At 51.9% G+C, this 21,191-nt stretch overlaps 1 protein-coding gene across 1 annotated transcript; it reads right to left on the bottom strand.

Moving 5' to 3' along the window:
- Nucleotides 1-7,875: 7,875 nt before the first annotated feature.
- On the bottom strand, nucleotides 7,876-17,235 carry DUSP5 (dual specificity phosphatase 5). The gene is made up of 4 exons (XM_059821116.1): nucleotides 16,842-17,235; nucleotides 12,396-12,538; nucleotides 10,729-10,948; nucleotides 7,876-8,557 (listed from the first exon to the last, which is right to left on the bottom strand). The coding sequence occupies exons 1-4, from the start codon at nucleotides 17,233-17,235 to the stop codon at nucleotides 8,157-8,159; spliced, it is 1,158 nt and encodes a 385-aa protein (XP_059677099.1). The 3' UTR covers nucleotides 7,876-8,156.
- Nucleotides 17,236-21,191: the final 3,956 nt, after the last annotated feature.

Below are 21,191 nucleotides of genomic sequence, written 5' to 3'. Positions count from 1 at the left end.
GAGATGCCAGACTGGACATCCGACTTCCACAGAGCATCCTCAAATACTGAAAAATCCCTTTCCTCTTGCCTCTGCTCATCATTAGCACCCTGGAAGGAGGTGGCTGCGGTGAATTTGTAATTAGATTAGAATAAAAATCATGATTTTGGCTGACTGCATCCATCCGACAAGGTAATACTCATCCAAACTGAAGAATCACATCACAATCACATTGCCTAGATTTTACTCCCCGTTTGAGCCATCCGTCTGCAGCCTCCGTATCCACAAACAAATGTGATTTTATAAGCAGGGCACCAAAACCAGCCCCAGGAAAAGGCAGACTCCTTTCTGCAAGGCATTTTCACAGTAAGGCAGGTAAGCTGCTGGCCTTATGCTGTCTGACCGACTTTCACAAGCTGCAGCAACTTCACCTGACACCGGGGTGGCCTCCCCTAAGTGTGAAATTTCCTCCTGTCCTTTGAAGATCAAAGGATGGCAAAGATAACTTCCAGCTTTATCATGGAAATGAAAACCACTACCCCAGGACCTCCCTCGGGCTCAGCATTAGCGCTCAGCATTTCTTCGGCTCTTCCCGGGCTGAGCCCAGGGGCAGCAGGACATCCTTCTCCTATCACACCCAAGCTGTCAGGCTTCACCGGTGCAGCTTTTCACAGTTCGGTCGAGATAATTGGCATCTTTTTTATCTTTTCCAGCCCTCCAATGAAGAATCTTTCTCTTTACTTTTCACGATCTCCCCTTGCCCTGACCCGCTGTGCCCTCTGTCTCCCCTGGTGTCATCAGCTCCCTCCTGGAGGGGAGCTGAAGAGGAAGAAATGAGAAGAGAATCCAAGAAACCGAGATGGGAACACTCTCCGAAGCCTCTTGGCAGCCTCTCCAGCTGTCTGCAGACATCCTCCACTTGTCCCGATGACCTTTCCCCAGGATCCCACAAGCCAGAGCCTCGAGCAGGGCAGTAGCCGGTTATGCAGAAGCCTTGTGCTTCCCCCTTCCTCCCCACACACAGCCAAGGTGTAACCCCATCAGATGTCACATTCAAGTCCAGAAAAGCTCCTCGCAGCTGGGTTTGGTAATCAGAACTGCCAGGAGCCACTTTAGCACTTAGTAGCACAGGGAACAACATACCCTCCCCTTCTTCCTTCTCCCCACTGGTGGCCCCTGATCAATTCTCTTGAGCATATCCGCCTGCGTATGTCACGCTGACTGCCAGAAAACCAGCTGCTCCTCACAGCTGGATTCAGTAAACTGAGCCATGTCAACGCTTTAGCTCTCGGTAGCACACAGATTTTTTGCCACCCACCCAGGGCTCCCATTGCCTGCTTCCTGGCAGGCAGCGGTTGTCTGAAAGTGCTGCCCAATTGGTTTTGTTTTTAACTAAGTAAAACCTTATACCCTGGGTGGAAACGAAAAAAAACCCCAACAAACTCTCTCTTGTAATATGGAACATATGGCCTCACAAGCACAGTACAATAAATATATCATGGTAACGAGAGTTTGTGCTTAGGATAGCCTTTGTCCATGGGTCTAACGTGCATTGCAAACATATGAAAAAAGCTTTATGCCTTTCTCAGACTGAGATTGATACATTGTTCCTGACAGAAGGCAGGATGCAGAGTCATAGGGATAAGCCTGTGAGAAACATTTAGAGAGAAATTCAGGTCCACTCTGCAGCAAAATGCCTCTTGTGTGAGCAAAGCCACATCAGCCAAGCTCTGCTTTGTACCAACAGAGCAGAAACATCCTCTGCAGGAGAAATGAGCTGTGCTGCGGAAAACACACTTTTGCTGCTACAGTCCTTTTGTATATACTCAAGGGATCCATCTGGTCAGCTCGGTCAGTCCAGGTCTCACTCACTTCCTTTATGCTTTTAACAAATGTGGCTGTGCCAGCAGGAGCGTACAGGGCAGCTGCATTGCTTGCCCTGGAAAGCCAAGGGCAGAGCCCACAATCGATCCCAGACTGCCTGACCCTTTGGGCTCTCAGTTAACCACAGTAATTTCTCAGGGCAACGTGGACATTGCTAGGGAGACCGTGGGTTGAAAGCAACTCTAGGAGATGAATGCACACAGTTCTGCTCCATCCCTGTTAGAAATCTGCTTTATCTTGGCCAGCCTCTTGGGGCCCAGCCGGATGGCAGTTAATGGTCATGCTGGAATTCGTGTCAATTGATTTTCCAGTTAACTTTACTTGACATGATTGGAGGCATTAGAGCAGAGAGGATATACCCGTTGTTCCAGTTTGAGTCCTGTAGACCTCATATTCCATTTCAAGACAGCAACAAGTTTAGTTCCAATTAGAACAGGCGGTTCCTTAAAATAAAGATTTAACATAAAGATTCATCCAGGGCCTGATCTGAAGCCCATTGTGTTCAGGAGCCATCTTCCCCACTGAAGGCAATAGGCTTTGGATCAGGGCCTGGAGGCAGCTCACAATGTATGGGCAATTTACTAACAAGAGATGACTCACTATCAAACTCTGTCTGCTTTACAAAGGAGTCTCAGAAATGGAGTATCTGTGTGACAGAAATAAACCACTATTCATTTAAAAAAAAAAAAAAAAACAAAACAACCGGGAGAGAGACCATGAAAAAATACATTATTGTTTCACTTGGGAGACCTAAGCCTGGTCCAATGAATGCTTACTCATATGAGTAACTTTACTAACGTGAGTAGCTCAGTAAAACCAAGTCTGGAAAAATGGTTATGCCAAAGGGGTTTGAGGTCTTTATCAGTTTGCCTGCCAATTCTGAACATCTAACAGTCCCAGCAGATCAGACAGCTTTATGTGCTGCCTGTCCTGAAATCCTAGTTGTGTCCGCAGCGAGCCTGGGCTGGGGTGGGGACCCCTGTGTCATGTAGCTGTAGGATTTACACTACAGGTGTTTCCCACTTCTGCTCACATACAGCACGTCCAACGGGTCCCATGGATCCCATGCGTGCTTGTCTCCTAGAGGTGCTTTCCACCCATGGTGTCCCTAGCATAGGTCCTATTCTGGCGTATGAAAAAAATCCCTGACAGAAATAGGAGAGTCCTAGGGCAACGCTGTCCCTTTGGGGCTTTGTGCTTCTTTCTCCCTTTCTGTCTACCATGGTCACTCTTGGTTTTGAGTTACTGGCTTTCTGGTTTTGTTTGGCATTTGTACAGCTCCTAGCACAACAGGTCCTGCTAGGATTTCCAGGAGCTACAAATAACTTCCATGGGGTAGGCTAGTACTTGAAAGGAATATCTAGGGGCCATAAATCCTCTTTAATAACTAGCCAAAGGTGGAAGAAGTGCTGAGCATTTCAGCTATAACCACAGAAGCCATTTCTCTTGGTAACCTTTACATTCTCTGCAAGTGTTCATGGGCAGGATGCGTAGGGATGCAGCACCGCTGCTAATAGAAAAATGAACCCGTTTGGTAAGCCTTACTTAGGTGTCAGAGTATTTTGAATTTTGAAGCTGAAATAAACAGATTGAAATGACCCCATAGTTTATAATGCAACAGTAAAACAAAGTAGGACTTTACAACTGAGGCGCTGGTGTCAGAACTTCATTTGATTTTCTCCGATGACTCAACCTATTTCACAAGCTATTTTCATAGTCCTTATTTAGAGAACTTACTCATGTCTCGGTAAAAGCCTACGATGTGATAAAGCCAAGGAACCGTAATGTGTGGTACTGGTAACACCTCCCACGCCAAAAAAAATCCTACTTCCGTATTTATGTGGCTCTACAAATTGGTTCCTGCCTTTTCTCCCCAGAGAGTTAGGTGGCAGCGTGTATCCTCTCCAATTAGCATAAAGCCGTGAAAAGTGGAGATGGAGGGTCAAATTCACCATGCCTGGAACCTCACTTACTTTTGCCATGTTATAGGCACATTTGGTCCTTTGACTTCCCAGCAAGGCAAGTGTTGTTTTTAGCATATAAATAACAACGCCTGCGGAATACTTTGTTCATTCATGCTTGTCTCCTGAAGAAAGAAGCTTGCCACCAGCAGGCAAGAAGCTAAGAAGAGCTACCTACCTTGTGTTGCTCAGGGACCAGGGGTGGGCACCTCAGTATAAACTCCCCATGGAGCAGGTGAATTTTACCTGGGTTTTACTGGTCAGGATGAAGCCTTTGTAACCAGCATAGGCTGCAAATCACACCAGCAAATGTATGGACTAAAAGAACACATAGGGACACTTAAGGACAACACCCACCCATCCACCCCCACCCCAGATCTCTTCGCAGTCTGATTTGCAACCATGTAAAGACATGTATTTTTTTGTGGCAGTTTTTGGAAGAGTTTTTTTGTCTTGGAGGCAGAAATGAAAGGCAGCCTGTGCAAAGCAGAGACAGGGGCTGAGCAACAGCACTCACAACATGCAACATGACTGCTCTTTGTAAGCCTAAAAGCAAGGGACCAAAAGCTACGTGGGACAAGCCCTCATCAGTCCCACACCAGGATCTGAAACAGCTCCCAGGTGACGACAAGGAGTCCAGGACATAAGGGTACACCATCAGGAGCGTCAATGAAGAGAGATGCTCATGCTCCAGGGCAGCCCTGAACCAGCACTTCCATGGGCAGCAGAACTTGAAAAGTCCTCTTTTCTGTGACATTTCCTCTCATCTTCTTTGGATTCAGGTATCATAATGGATAAGCTCTAATCAGAGTTTTGGCTAAGAGTACAGCATTCCTGGCATCTTTCCCTCACTTGCATTTTCTGATGTCTGAAAGCACCCTGCTATAGCCTTCCCCTTGCTGTTACAGCTACGTAGGTTTCTACTTTCCATCAGAACTTTGTTTTTGAGATCCCTACTCCTCCACCAAGTTTAGCTGGCAGATGGACACAGGCACATCGAACCAGCCAGTTCAGCCCCCATCACTATCAGCCCCCATCCTTCAGCTCTGACATTATCCACGCACCTGCCTGATCTGAACTTCCATCCCTAGGAGTGAGCTACACAAAACCAAACCCATCTGGGCTATAAAAGCCCCCTAAATCTTCCATCCTACCAAATCTGGTGAATTTGCTCAGCACACAAGCCACAAAACACTGTCAGAGCTGTTCCTTCCCCTAAGGATGGAGGTAGCTGTTGTGTGCTTGTGTCCGGAAGCAGAGAACCAGGATTCCTGCCCTGCCCACGCGGGCTCAAGCTCACACATCCCATCTCCCAAGTAGGTGCCATCCCGATTTGTCACACTCACCTTCACACATTGGTGCTTGAGTCCTCAGCTTCTCCCTGCCCATGGGAGCAGCATGGCCAGGGAGGGAGGAGAGCACCTACTCCCACCCCAGCCAGAGCCCTGCAGTCAGATGGCTGTGGTGTCCCCTCAGAAAGGTGGGATTTGCCAAGCTGGCCAAGGGAGGAGCTGAGCTGGGGGCAGAGGTCTTACATCGGCACTGAAACAGCAAAGCAGGCACTAGCACAAGTATGGGAGCACATCCCTCTGGGAGGCAGCATTTACATCCTGCTTTGCCCTGGATGCTGGGGCTTCCTTCAGCCTGCAGGGAGGAGGTGTGGGTTGGGACCAGCCAGGCAGAGGGGAACGGTGCTGATGCCTTGGGCAGGAGCACAAACCTCAGGCTCCTGTGCCCAGGCATGACAACAACTGCTTTTCAGGCTCCTGCAGTGCTCTGACCCTCCATCCTTGCTGAATCCCAGCCCAGCATCTCCCCCTGCCAACACTGTCCACCAACACACTGTGTCCAGGATCAGAGCCCCTCTCCAAAGCCAGAGCAGCTGCCTTCCCTTTCTGCTAAATACCTGGCTCCTCCGCCTGGCTTGGGATTTTTTCCAGCTGCTGTGGTCAAATCTGCCAAGGCCAGCAGTCCCTCCGTTAACCCCTTCAGCCCACTGCCTCGTGCTCTGCAGGTTCCCATGGCAAACATCATTAGCTCTGCAGAGGGTTTCAGCTTCCTCATCCTTGAGAAACAAAGCTGGTTGTTCCCCCAGAAGGGGTTTTATGCTGCTTTGATGAGAGCTGTTGGCTGCTCTGTTTCTGTCAAGGTTGTAGGTTTCCATGGTCAAGATGCAGCCCCTTTTGCTAAGCCTACCAGCCTTTCTGCTCGGGGGAGCTTGTGGGGGCCAAGAGGCTTTTTCACTGCAAGTGGCCATGCATTTTCAGAAAGCACATTCCAGAGCAGGTAGATCTCTTAGGAAAATTAATTGATCTGCTCTTATTAGATCACCTGCCTGACATCCCCAGCTGCTAGTTCCCATATTCTGGTTTCCCAGAGCCCTGGCAGGGCTGCTGCCATGTCCCCCTGACACAGGGAGGAAATCAAAGGCTCATCTCCAATGATAGCTTATCACCTGTCAGATTTGCTTCCCTGGGGGTAAGAAGTTACAAATGGCTGAACCCCACAGGGCATAGATGCTTTGTAACTCAGACATCTACCAGAATTTTTTCAACTCAATAACTTGGAAATGCAAATAAGCGTGCTGCAGTGATGAGCCAGAAAGAGCCTAAAGACTTCTAGCTGAAAAGGGGGATGAAGTGGCTCAGAGATGCTGGCACTTCTAGTTAGGTTTTTTTTCATTTAAAAAGTGAAAAGATGAGCATTACCCACATGCCCTGGTCCCTGGCGTGAGGCTCGCGGGTGGCCTGTGGCACCAGGGCATGCAGCATCCTGTGGTGTGTGCTCGGGAAGGAAGTGGGGGCCATGCCTACTTCGGATTTTCATATTCAGCAAGATGGCAAATCTTATATAAAACACGCATGAATCAAAACAGAAGTGCCTGCCCGGCCGCTGGGAAGTGACGCCGTTGTGACTCATGTCACTCTGTTTAAAACAATCCTCCCCCTCACCTTCTCCCCTCTGTAGAGATGTACCTTGGAGGCTTTCAGCACAGAGCCTTCTTCCCTCATACTACTTTTGGGCCATGGCATTTTTCTCAGGTGACTTCTCCTGCCACCAAGCTCTCCCAAAGCACTTTTGCAGCTCGCTCCAAGTACAACAAACAGCTTTCTTTTCCTGGCATTTTTTTTTTCTTTATTATTTTTTATACTCCATGAAAACCATTGCAGGTTTTCTTTCACATTCACGAGATCTTCTAGAAATTATTGCCATTTCCCATACATATTACATATAAAAAAATAAAAAGGTCAACAGACAAAGAGAGCCGCTCCTTCTGAACACCCTGCAAACACAGAAACCAATGTGACCAGTTTTCACAGAGGAAGGCTGGCTAGAAGGTGACCACACACACTAAGCAAGCCACGTAACACTGAACAAGACCACTTGATCACACACGATACACACTGGGAACACTTGGGAGGGATGGAGGAAGAGGTGGCTTGGAGCCCAGCTTGTCAGGTTTTTTTGGTGTAAAATCCAGCAGTTACAGTGTCATCTGATGGGAAGTAACTCGGATGAGGATTGTTGAGACATTCAAGTATTCTAGGGCTGTTCTTAAATAACAGATGGGAGGATAATAGCTCAGCAGGGTAGCCTGATAGCTTCGGTTAAGCCCCCTGCTTTAGTTTAAAGCACATCCAGTACAAAGGCAAATGCAGAAGTACAGGAAATGCCACACCTGAATGGATCCAGGGACTGGTTTGGTATCCAGTTACACTGTGGTCAATACCTGACACTTCAGAGGCTGGAGCAGGAGAGAGGATTTTTCGCCTGGTTGTGCAACAATGTCCTGGGAAAGCAGCTCACTCCCACGCCCCAGCCCTTTGCTCCCTGAAACACGACACAAGAGAGGGCAGGAGGAAAGCCAGAGAAAAAGCATAACGAATATTCACCCCCACCACCTCTGCTGTTGCAAAGGTGGTGCTTTTCATTTTGCTTTCTTCCCCGCTGCTGCTGTTTATTGCTTGAAACTTTAAATAAGGGTCTTTTCAAAAATAAGGGAAGGAGATGGGAACTGAGAACATACTAAATGGATTTCTCATTGCTCCCCAAGAATCTGGAAATACAGTAGTGGGTGCACACTCTGTGAATAAAAACCTAAAAAAGCACTTTTTCTTTTTTTAAAAAAAAGGACAATAAAAGTTCAGAAAACCTGCTGCACTTAGAGCACTTGCATCTTACAGTCACAGCATACGGGAAGTATGACCCACGACAACTACTCCATCTCAGACTAAGTCAATGAGGTTTCTCTATTGCACGTTCATGAAATGTTCTTGTTAGGGTCACAGTCCAGATCAGAGGACCACGCCAGCTCCGGTCTCCCCGGTGTGTTCAGCAGGACGAAGATGCCGTCATCGGGCTGAGTTTCAGTTGGTGGACGGGAGAGTGGATGGGCACAGAACTCAACACTGAGGTAGGAAAGGCGAAACATGAGCCTTCAAAGTTTTTGCCTAACGTCAGTTCTTCTGCAAAGAAAGATGCAGCTTCTCTTTTGCATGAGGCGACGGGGGTGCTGGGAGTGGAAGACAAGATCTCAGACTCATATTGCAGCAACTGGCCCATGAAACCAAAGTTTGGCGAGATCAGGCTCCGGCGCTGCTTGATATAATCGAAGGCTTCCTCCAGACGGAGCTTCTTTGTCTTCATGAGATACGCCATGCAGATGGTGGGAGAGCGTGAAATCCCCGCTTCACAGTGCACCAGGATCTTGCCCCCCGTTCGTCTGACATAATCTAGGGGAAAAAAAGTCACTGCAGATGTCAGTTGTCATTGGGGATGGAGAGGACACTGTGACACACACCCAGCAGTGGAGGTGGAGCATGGCACACAGCCAGCCCACCAGCAAGGAGAGGCTTGCTCTTCTGTTGGGTTCTAAGGGTAACACGGAGATTAAAAGAGAAGGGGGACAAAATGCAGCCTCAGGTGGAGCTGAGCTGCAGATGACACTTTGTTTCAGGATCTGTGGATCCTGATTCGGTTCTTCCTGCCTTTTTTAGGGAAGTCCTTCCCTGTCTCCTTCCCACATGCCTATTTCTCTTTTGGAACAATTCACTTTGCAGAGCATTGTGAGACAGAGATCCGGTATCTGGGCAATGCTTGTGTCTGCTGTACCTGCATTTCTCTGCTTGCAGCTCAAAGGGCCAACCCAAGCCCAGCCTGGCTAGCCCTCCCACCATCAGGTCTCTCAAAGGCAAGGACTGCAGGGCTGCCTTCCTCTCACCAGCTTTGCTAGAAAAACAGGACTTTTCTTTAAAGAAAAGCTAACTCCCTGCTTGGCCGATTAGCAGCAAGCAGTGGTACCAGGAGCTGAGCCCTTGGTGGGTACCCTTGGGTGGAGAGGCTGAGCTCACTCCCTGGGGCTCACCACAAAAGCGCACAAGGACTGGTAGGCAGTTGCTAATTACAGCCTGGTTAAAGGATGCTTGGACTTAAGTCAGGATATAAAAGGCTTATGCAAAGCACCCATTTCACACAACAGGAACCACTGTGGTTACTCACACAACACAATTATTGTTATTAGATTAAAGAGAATGTGCTTAAAATAAGCACTTTCAACACAAAAATACAGTTCAAAAATAGACGTTCTCTGCTCTGTTGCCTTGAGCAATATGTTCAAGTTCCAATTTATGGAGAACTGTGCTGAGTGTAGTGCTCAGTGCATGGCACTGAAACAACGCAGAGCTGAGCAAGTTATCATTTGCCTGTCTTCGATTGTCTGCTGGGGGACTGGTGCCACCACAACCAGTTATATTTAACTACTGCACAAAATAAGACATGGATTTGAGTCATCCCCAGCATCTGCACCACATGCCCAATTTTAAAAGTGAAAACTAAAGTCATCCTCAAAATCTGGGACATTTCCAAGTGACTCAACAACTATCAGAAGGGGTTGGGGATGGGACAGAAGAGTGCCATGAATTAGCATTTCCCTGAAAGGTGTGAGAAGTCCCTTACCAGGAAGGGGAAGGGGTGAGAAGGCACCCTCAGATCAGGTTTTTGTAATTCTGCCTGCACTGTCAAAGGACTAACTCAACTGAGCAATGAGTCCAGCGAGTCTGTAACTGGGGTTTTATTCTGTCTCTCTCTCGGATGTTCCTGGACAGCAACAGCACAGATTGCAACACCATCTCCACCCAGGCTGTGAGGCAGCTCCACCCCACTAAACCACCCTGTGCCTCTCAGGGAGGAGCCTCTCCCTTGCGCTACCTGGCACAGCACCACGCTGCGCCGCTCACCTACCCAGCTTAAGGCAGGAAGATTTGGGAGGGGACGGCCCAAAGTTTTCTGAAGGCCTCCTCACTTTTTTTGCATTGAGGTATTCGATTAAAGGGTGAAGTACCAACACGATCAAAAGGAGAAATGGAAACAGCTCTGTGATAAGGAGAGATGCTGGATTTCTAAGACCTGGGTTTGAGGTATCCCAGCACAGCAAGGTCATAAGCTGATTCTGCTTTATCTGGCTTTTCCAGGGTCTGGCATCCAAGTCCAAGGAACCAATATGTGTTTTTCCTTTACAAAAATCAATAAACTTTGGTGTTATTCAACCATACTTCTTTGCTTCCTGTCATGCTGAAGTTACACCTACGCTTGCTTTGAAAAGAAAACAAAGCTAACCAGCTCACTCGCCTGTCTGCCTGATGGCAGTCAAGAAGAGGCATTGCCCTTCCTCGGCCCCCCAGCCGGGAGAGCCGGAGGGAAGGAGAGAGGCCTTGCTCCGAATGTCCTTCCTTCCCTCCTCACCAAAATCCCTCTGCCAGGACAGATGCTGAGGAAGGGAGGGAGCTTAAACTTTTGCTGTGACATCTGGGAACATACAGAAAATGATGTGTCCTTCCCACCAACATGTTAAAATAAATGAATTTAAAATATATGAAGATCTGGAAATCTGTTAATTTGGACCTACCAATGAAGTCGATGGCTTCCTGGAAGTGTGAGCTGATGTCCGCTGTGTGACTGTCCTCCACCGGGATCCACTTGTAGCAATACTGGTCTTTGAAGGACTCTGAGCTTTTCCTGGAGACATTGAGCAGGGCTGTGATGTGCAGGTTGGCGAGAAACTCACACTTGGAAGCGTGGTAGGCACTACCAAGGTAGAGAAAAGGCAGGATTTCGACTGGACCGCCCTGGAAGAGAAGGAGCAGGAATGTGTAATTCTTCAAGGGTATTTGAGTCTTGAGACCAGAGAGAGAAAGGCAAGGGAGCCTGCGTGGGTGCCCGCTCCCTCCCTCGCTGATGGTTTTGGACCACAGTGCTGCTGGCCAGTGAATCACTGTGATGGCAAAGCCCACGCAGGAAAAAGGTTTTCATTTTCTTGTCCACATCTGCGAGGTACAAAGTCAGATCCAGCCCACTTGCATGCAGGATGTTTCCGGCTTTCTTTAAAGCACTGCCCCTTGGGACGCACCTGAAGTGCTTTTGTATGTGAGACCCGTTCCCCCTGAGGTTTTTATTGAAACACGGGCAAAGTGGGGAGCCATGTCCGAGCAGGGAGGAAGAAGAGTAATGAGGAAGAGGCTGCTCTAGTTCAGCCCAGGGCTCACCCCCTCTGCTCACACCTCCAAAGGTGAAGCAAAGCAAAAAAATGTGAGCAAGGGTCCCTGTCCACAACAGCCCTGTGGGGCTTGGGGAGGGGCAGCCCCGTCCCCCTCTGGGGCACAGCACCTGCCACGTCACCCGCCCCGAGACGTCATCTTGGTTACTCCTTCCTCAGCGCAAGCAAAGTCTGGGCGACGAGACCGCGAAAGAAAAAAGCCACCGCCTGACACAAGGGTTTCGGAGATCGCAGGTAACTTTCCATGATGCACAAGAGCTGTTGCTGGCATCTAGCTGCGAGAAACTGGCTTTCCACCCCGCCGAGCTGCCCACCCAGCAGGTCCCACGCACCAGGGACAGCCGGAACCGCCTGCCTGGGGTGACGGGACGGAGCCTGGGGCAGGAGGTGCCCCGGGGGCTCCCCCAGCACCAGGAAATGCATCCCCCAGCGGAAGCAGCCTGACCGCAGGGTGACATCTCGGAGCACACGTATTCCCCGGGCTGGGCGGGTGCAACGACTTCCCCGTAGAAAACCCACTCCCCCTTGGCCAAGAGTGGCTCTCAAGAGCCACTGCCTCTTCTCAGAAGCGGCCCCACAGCCCCGGCCCTCCTCTGCCAGTGCCAGAGCCCTTCTGGGGTCTCAGAGGAGGCATGGCCAAAGTGTGCTCCTTCCTCTGCCAGAAAAATGACACTCCTGGCAGCCTCTCCTGCCCATTTTAAGTCTCCTGGGGAGGCATGAGCTGCTCACAGCTCATGCTGTGTGATAAAGACAGGTTGCAAATACAGTTTTGGGGCTAGACAGGTTTTTTTTTCCTCCTTCTGCTGCCAAATTTTGAAGCCAGGCAGAGGCGATGCTGACCAGCAGCACATGCAGAGCATCTTATTCGACACACGGGCTGCCAGCCTGGGCTGCGACAACTTATTGACAGCCCGTGCCACCATGAGGGCCCTCGGCACTCAGCCAGCCCCCAACAGAGCCCGCTGACGGGAGGGAGAAGACCCAAGGGGAAGGCCACCCGCCGCAGCCATGACACACACCTGGTCGTAAGCGGGTTTGTGGTTGGCACTCTGCTTCTCACAGTGGCTGGTGAGGTTTCTCTCCGCCTCGGTCCTCTCCGGGGAAATGAGTTTTCCATCCACGCAGCACTCAGGATATTGCGAGTTAAAAGTTTCGTATCCCCCTAGGGAACAGTAAAAAAGGAAAGAAAAAGAAAAGAAACATAAATGTTTGTTTCCAAAAACTGGCTTAATTAAAGTGGAGGAGAATTGAAGCTCAGGCACTTGCGATGCAGTGGGATAGTGCACGGTGATGGGCCCTGGGGGGTTAATGAGGGATAGTGCTCCCCTGGGGAAGTGGGTTTGTTTAAAAGGCTTCAGGCACCTGAAGAAAAACCTCTGATACCGCTGACAATTATTAACTTGCCAAAAGCCGGTGAATCCAGATTAAAACTGTTAGCGAATGTAATTGTGTTGAGTCTAGCAACCATTAACTCAAGTACAGCAGGGACTAAACTCCCTCCCCCAGGTTTTATATATGAGCACTATTCCCAGCGTTCGAGATGGAGATTTCTGTACTCAGGAGTCATCCTCTGTAAATCTATTACTATATATGCTGTGACAACGTAAGAAATGTTTTATTTGCATTTTTGAATGGACATAAACACAAGAGGGGGATGCTTGCAACTGTATCATCAATCACCACAATGCACAAGACAGCGAGGTAATGAAGACAGTCCCTCTGAAACCAATCTATTAAATAACAGCTATAAAACTTAATGAAATCCTGTGACAGCATTTGACAACTGAATAGCCCCACATGAGCTGTTCTGCATGGTTAAGTACTGCATTTGTTTCATTCAGTGCACTGCTAATGAAAAGGAATTAATCCTATTATTACATTGTTACTCGAAGTTTGTCGTCAGCTAAATCATTGCCTGTTTCCAGGCTGGGAATATGCTGTACGGAAGCACACAATCTCCAAAATGGATGTGAATAAGTCAGGTAGCAGAAGCAGCCTGGAAATGTCAGTGGTGTGCCACGTGTCTGCCACCTGTGCTTTTTCAGAGCAAAAATCAACGGCAAAAGCCCTCAAACAGCTAGGTTCAATAATCCTTCAGAGTGTGGCACCGAAGTAAACGAGGCTCAGAAAACAAACCCTCTCATGCCATTCATTCACCTGCAACCGTTTCGCCCTGACAAGCAGTGCTGGTGTGGGTGTCCCTGCGCAAGGAAGGGTTTCGAAACAAAGGAAGCGCTGAAGATCTGAGCGGCTGCAGGGCTCCTGCCGCCCTCGCTGCCAGGGCTGCCCGGTACAGCTACCTCTGACATTTCAGCCGTCGTCTCATTTGTTTGCAATGTTTGAGCAGATGTGTGCTCAAATTCATGACGTACTAATGTCGCCCACTCAGTCCTGCCATGGGGTCCTCGTGTTGCAAGCGGCCGGCACAGTCCAAAGCCTACTGAACGTGATGAAAGTCTGTTTTCCATGACGGAGGGCAGGAGGGTGACTTTGCAGTCAACTGGCACGCAGCACCTGCACCTTTCCTCCTACTCCCTGGGCCCCAGCCACATTCAGCCAGTTCACCCCAGAGCTCACAGCACGAGGCAGTGGGTCAAACAGCCAAGTGACCATGGAGACCATAAAGGGGGGGGTGATAAAATGATACCCACAACAACTGGGTTAATAAAATGATATCCCTAACAACCTGCAGTGTGAAAAGCCAACAAACAGAAGCAGCTCTCCAGACTCCTCTGCTCTTCTGATCTCCAACTGCCCTTCATGGGGTAGACTTTAATTCTCTTGTTTTACATAGTTGACCTTATCTCCCCCTTGCCCCCCAATCACTGCCATTGCATAGGAAGAATATGTCCAGTTTATATAAATAGCCATTATCCCCATTTATGCCCTGTGTTGTTTTTACTCTTGAATGAACACAGAAATCTACCCGATCGTGTGTGTTCGAACAGACACGCATGTCTTGTGTCTCTGGGGCAGCTAACACATGGCAGCTGCTGAATGGTTAATTACAAGCCTTGGGGATCAGGATATTTGCAGGCCATTCTTACAGTGAGTCATCTTCTCATCCCGCCCTCCAGCAATCTCTCTCTTCCCCCTCCCCACTCAACCTAGCTTCCCTGAGGTCATTTCTGCAAATAAGAGATTGCTCATCACAGCGAGCTGGAGCGGGGCTGTGCTTCGGTTTTAATCAATAAATAGAATCGTTGCCAGTACTGAGGGAGGATCCGTTACTTTATCTTTCTGCAAGCTCTTTTTCCCCCACCACAGAACCCCTCTCACCCTGCTGGGGCTGAGCTCACCCAGAATGAAACTGCACCTACACAGGCGAAAGATATGACACACTCAACCCCTAGAAGCCAGAAAGTGAGGGAAGGAATGGGGTGGCAGGCAACTTGGCCTGCAGTTGCTCTGCTCTAGCTGCCCTGCCCGGGCCAGATCCCCAGGACGCTTGGTGACCTGGAAGGGGTGACCTGCTCATATGTTCTCATCACTGCGACTTCTGAGATGAGACCACCTTAGCCCTTAAGTAGCCAACACCTCCTCCCAGGTCCCCCACACCTAGGGAGAACAGGAGTATAAGAGGGGAACCTCAAGGAGGTTTTTTTTCTGGTGGTTTTACAGCCCATTATTTGCAAGGTTGGTACTACAGACCCCCAAGGGACCCTTTCTTCTGAGCAGTGCCCAGTGCTTCAGGATGATTTACATCCCCACTGTCTTAGAGATCTTCCCCCGGACCGCAACAGCTTCCTGGGGGTCCATGGCCCTGGTGAATCAGCAGCGCTGCCCACTGACTCACTGGTTCCTCGGGCCACACCGGATCTGCAAGGGATCAGCAGCCTTCACAGGCCAGAACCTGCAACCCAGAGCACTTCCAGCAAAGCCAAGGGGGACGGCAGCATGAGAAGGGGGAAGCTTTCTCATCCACTAAGGGGGAAATCTTTCAGCCTGAAATCGACAGGCTCTCAAGAAAGGCATTGCAACACACACAAGGTACAAAGCAGAGCCTACATCAAAACCCCACCCCAGATAAACTGCCCACAGCCACAGTCACCACTTCAAAGCGTGGGGCTGGTACATGAGGAGGGAAGGACAATCTTGTGGCTAAACAAGCAGGCTGAGAGTCAGCAGAGCTTAATTCAGCCCCTGGTCTGCCACAGACTTCCCAGGGTGACCCTGGAGATGCTTCTTCATCTCTAGTTTAATGGGGTCCCTGAGGATTTGCCTGGACCAGCACAATGCAAGTATCCCTGCCCTGCAGCAGCGGAGTTGGTGCTCCTGGGGCACCTGTCAGACCCCAGGGCAGGCTGGCAGTGCCCCCACAGAGCCAGGGTGGTGGCGAACCGCCCTGGGAGTCTCCCTCCTCCCTGCTAGCGGGCAATACCCAGGCTGGAGGTGCCTCTACCCCGGCGGGGATCCCCTCCGGGCCCTGTTCGTTATAGGAGGCACAAACTGGGCACATCAGGACAAAAAACTAGTGTGATAAAAGGCTTAATAAAAGTGGAATAACCCCGGCCGGTGAGGACACAGGAGGAGAGTTTATTCAAGAAACATCGCCCGGTCTTCTCCTCCATTTATGACCTCCCCATGGCCTCAGGATATGGCAAGGAGGGTTGTTTGGAAACTCCTACTTCGGCGTGGCCCCGCTCCGGGGAGCCCCGCGGCCGCGCAGCCGGGTGTGCGGTGCTACGGGCGGGTCCTACCCCCCTCCGGGGTGAGGCACGGGGGGCTGAGAAAACAGAGGGGGCAAAAGGACAAAGGCGCTGCCAGGAGAAGTGGAGGGGAAGCAGGGATGGGAGGGCAGAGAAAGGGCAGGCTGGTATTTTTTTATCGTTTTATTATCCCCGGGTTACACGGAAGGAAAACAAAGAACCGCAATCAAAGGGCTATAATACACGTGGGGGAGGAGGTATTTCTGTCCCCCGACAAACCCCGGAGTTTCGGCTGTGGGTTTCCCCTGCCAGCCCGACGGGGAGGTAAACCCCTCCGCCCCGGGTGGAGGAAGCGGGACCGATCCCCGGGTTCGGGCGCCCAGCACGGGCCGCCCCGTGCACCGGGCGGAGAGCGAGAAGCGGCGGCCTTGGCTCCCCTGATTTTACTCTCCACGCAGTCCCGATCTCTCTCGTCCCCCTCTCCCTTTGATAATCTGCAACTTTCGCCCTTCTTCCCTAAGATTCTTTGCTTTTCATCAGCCTCTTAAACCCGCGGCGGGGATGAGCGGAAAGGCAATTGGGCTCAGCCCGCAGAGTCTGTCTGGGATTTATTTCCAGTGGGCGGAAAAGAAAGGAAATCCCGGCGTTACCTCCCTGCCCTCCACCAAAAATCAGGTTACCCGCGGGGCGGTGGTGGCGGAGGAGAGGGGAGGGGAGTGAGCACCGCGGGGCCGCCGCCACCCGGGGGGGCCTTAAGGGTCGATCGCGCCGCTCCCCCCGGCCCCGGCCCCCCCTTTCCCCGCCCCCCCCCCTCACCTTTCAGGAAGCAGACCCTGGCCCCGGCCTCCGGCAGGCTGGAGAGCAGGGCGTTGAGGACGATCTGGGCCGTGCTGTCCTTCTTCAGCTTCTGCCAGTGCCCCGTGCCCTGGTCCAGCACCACCACGGCTGCCAGGCGGGCGGTCCCCGCCGCCCCCTCGCCCCCCGGCAGCAGCCGGGCGCGGGCCGCCGCGTCGGGCACCACGAAGTGGAGCGGCACGGCCCCGCCGCGGGCCCGCCGCATCACCACCGAGTTGAGGTTGACGTTGAGCGAGCCGCGGAGGCAGGAGGCCGAGTAGGACAGGTAGGGCCGGCAGTCCAGCACCAGGCAGCGGGAGGGCTCCTTCCGCAGGAGCTTCCTCAGCTGCCGGCAGTCGAGGGACGTGACTTTCATGCCGGCCGTGGGTCGCGCCCCGCCGCAGCCGGGGCAGGAGCGGGGAGAGCGGCGGGAGGGTGCCTGCTGGGACGTCCCGGCGCTAGCGCGGGAGCAGCGCGGGGCCGCAGGGGCTCGGCCAGCGGCGACGGGCCGGAGGAGAGGGAGAGAGAGAGGGAGGGAGGCACCGCGCCGAGCCCGGGCAGGGAATCCCGGCCGCCGCCACCGGGCATTTATATGAATGGGAGGCCGGGCCCTGACGACACTGCCCAAATAAGGGGAGTGACGCGCCCGCCTTCCAAACATGGGCATCCCCCGCCCCGCGCCGCCCGGCGCGCCGCCCCCTGGCGGGGGATCCCCTCCCTCCCCGGCAGCGGGCGGGGGCCGCGGCCGCGCAGGCAGCGTTAGTCAGGCTCGGAGGCAGAGGAAGCTGAAAAACGCCGCAAAAATTCTCCAGTCATCAGCCTGAGGCTCATCCCAGCATCACCGCTCCCCCTCCCCAGTCAGCCAGGAGAGCGGGGAAGCGTGCCGGAGGAGGAGGAGGAGGAGGAGGAGGAGGAGGAGGAGGAGGAGGAAGGGCAGCGCAGCGCTGGGGCAGGTTTCTCACACCAGGCTGCAACGGGGGTTTCAGTTCCCCTTATTGTCCCCTCACTGTGCATGTCCTCACCCCCAGCAAAGCCTGAGTACAGGCAGGCCTGCCTGCACCTGCCTGCGAGGGTACTGCTGCCCAGGGGATGGGAGCTGCCGGCTCCCAGACCCCCTCGGAAAGAGCTGGGTCCCTGCCTGGCCTGCGGTTTGCATCGGGGCAGCTCCGGCGGGTGGCCAAGCGATGAGCGTGGACTGCCTGGGGAACATCCCCAAGGATGTGGTTACCTGGCCCAAGCTTTACAGCCTGGCAGCAAAGGAGGAAACACGGAGTAACAGCTTGGGACAAAGCAAGATGTGCCACTTCTGCAGGATTAATGAACGGTCTGGAGGGCAGGGTCGGGGATGGGAGGGCCACCTGCAACAGAAAAATTGCTGGCATGGCTGTTTGGGGGGTCTTGGGTCCCTTTCCTTGTGGCAAATTTCCAGGCTGCGAGACTTATACTACAGACCTCAGGCTGCGCCTCTGTCCGGAAGTCACGACACTAAGACGCACAGGAATTAGGAAATTTGGCACTTGCCCTTTCCTTGTAGATAAGTTTTGCAAAGCGACCAAAAAGACAAGTGGAAATCCCTGGAAGAAGTTAGGCAAAAGGATGAGTTCCAGCCAAGCTCATTACAGCCCGGGCAGATTACAGTGGAGCTCTCTAAGAGCAGGGTGTCATTTAATCTGATGGTGCCCTGAAGTATGTTCACCTCAATAGCAGGCAGGAAGTGCCATCCCTGCCTCAAATTGCCTGCAGCTGAAACAGAGAAGCATGAAAGAGGCTGTGCGAGGAAAATGTTCAAGCTGATTGAAAGAACAGCAACTCCTAGTTTCGAAGCACCTCCTCCTCCTCTTCCTCTTTCAAACCCCCTGCAGCCCCTGGGGTTGGCTCCTTCTAACCTGACCCCCCCTCGCTCCCCTCCTCTGAGTCAGTCTGGGTATGAGACAGGACAAAAATAGAAATAGCTTGTGGGTAGGGGCAGATGTTCATAGAGCGTCTTAGCGTGGGTGTTGTCTTCACCTGGCCACTGCCGTCACGGCAGCCCGGCTCCTTCCCTTCTTCTGCACCCACCCTGGGAGGCAGCTGGGCATCGCCTCCGGTCGGAGCTGCATGGCCGGAGCTGCATGGCTGGGTTACACATCCCCACGTGCCAGCGTGGTCCCTGCCAGAACCGGATCCCCACCATGAGAAGCATCGCCACAGCCATTCCGAAAACCTTCACATCATCCCACAGGCAGACCGATTCCTCCCCTTCGTTTTTCACTAGGTGGGGAATCCAGCACGGGCAGGGATGCAGTAACTTATTCCCCCTCACACAGGAAACCTCCGGCACTGCCTGAACACAACCTGCCTTTCCTGCCTCCCAGCCCCCAGCTTCAGGAGCTGCTTCTTCCTCCCGGAGAAGCAGCCTGGCTCCCTCGGGGCTTGGCCCCCAGTAACAGCCCAGCTGGAGAACTGGTCCCAGTGTGGCACAGGGAGGGGAAGAGGGGCTGCGAGCAGATGCTAGCGTGCTGCTCCCTCCTGGGAGGAAGGAGGGGGCCAGCGCAGTCACACGAGAGCATCATTTCCTCTCAGGAAACCCAAGTGAAGTGTGGAGGGGTGGGAAAGAGAGCTTTCCCCCCCCCCCCCCCTCCTGGCTGCAGTGCTAGTCTGAAGGAGGGGGCAAACCATAGCAGCCCAGAAAATAAACTTTCTGGGGAATACCTGAAGTTTGGCCTGTACTGGCGGCAGGGTGTGTGTATATCACCAGACCTGACCTGCAGCTGACCTTCCTCCTTTTACACACCTAATGCTGAGCATCCAAACAACTGCCTTTCAGTAGATTACAGCTTTGCTTTTGTTTCTTAATGGAGTGAGTCATGACTACCTTTTTATTAGAAGAAAATAACAAGGCTAAGAACGGCAGTACTGATGCTTCCTCCGCTGCAGGGTGCTGGACGCAGCGTGTCCCTGACTTCTCTGCCCACCAGCGAAATGACTCGGTTGTACTTGGAAATAGATGAGCAATCGGGGCTGATGCTGTTAGGGCTGTGGGATGGACATGGATACTTTTCCCCGCTGGAGCAGCTCCTTCGTTTGTCAGATGGTCCCAGCCAGAAGGGAGAAAGGGGCTGGATTCCTGTAAATGGAGGTGGTTGAGTAACTTAAACCACCCTCTGCTGTAGGTAGGAAACTCCCCTCCCCGCAGCACTTTACATCATTCCCACTTAGGTTCTGCTGCATCTTTCTGCTCCTCCTCCCGCTTCCCCTTGATAATCTCCCAGGCTCTTTCGTCCTTTGTCTCCGGCTTTTATCGGGGCTTTCAGATCAGCTGGTCCTTTCCTTTTCTTCCAGGCTGTATTTCCCCTAACCTAGCTCATTCTTCCCTTCTCCCCTCCCCACCTCCTCCGGGCTCTTTGTTTCTGCCTGTTCTCAGTGCTGCAAAGGGAAACTTTCTCGCTGCAGCTGGGGAGGGGTGGCCCCAGCTCCTGGGGGCAACAGCTGGACCCCCCACCCCAGGTAAAAGCTCCCAGGGCGTAGCATCCCTGGGGTAGCACCCAGAGGGCATTGCTAAAGAGCAAAATGCTGCCTTTTGGAGAGAACAAAATTCAAAAGGAGCTTTAAAAAAGCACTCAGGTGAATAAATGAACGCCATTTCTTCGGAAGCAAAAGAGACGGCATCAGCCAAGTTTCTAGGGCTGGAGTTGCCTGAGCTGAGACAAGGGGTGCCTTGTGCTGGGTGCTACATGTGTGCTTGTCACCCCAAAGAGTTAACCCCAAACCTCAGCAACACCAAAGGTGGGAGAAAGCCATCGAGCTCTGGCTGCTGGAGAGGAGACGGAGGGGAAGGCAGATCAAGGGTCACACAGGAGATGGGTCAAGGAGGTGGTATATAGAGAGTAACTTAAATGCCGTGGAGTCCTAGTCTGGGGCTTGAGCTACGTCGTATCCCTGCTGGGGCACAATCCTGAACCCGCATCCTCCGGTAGGTTGTGAAATGCAAGGAATTCCTCAGATGAACAAAGCATAGCACAAGACAGGAGAGAAGATGGGTTCACATTTTTTTAATGTTATTAGGTTTTCCATAACATCAGTTTCTAATTTTGGAGTGGCTGATGTCAAAACACTTACAGCACAAGCCAGTGAGGTAAGTTTTTGCTGGTAAATGGAGAGCTGGAAGACAGGTAAATTTATACCCAGGGCTAAGGACAGCCCAGAAGTGACAACAGGAGATTGTCAAGCTGAGACCTCATCAGTGTCATGACTTGGTCACTCTTGAGACAAAGTCTAACAAAACAGATCAGGTCATGAACATTAGCCTCGTTATGAATTTCTCTCAGTCGCAGCAGAATAACCTGTTGCCAA

This window comes from Gavia stellata, chromosome 9 (genome assembly GCF_030936135.1).
Source record: "Gavia stellata isolate bGavSte3 chromosome 9, bGavSte3.hap2, whole genome shotgun sequence".
In the NCBI taxonomy this organism is placed as follows: Eukaryota; Metazoa; Chordata; class Aves; order Gaviiformes; family Gaviidae; genus Gavia; species Gavia stellata.
This window is presented reverse-complemented; position numbering and strand designations above follow the sequence as displayed.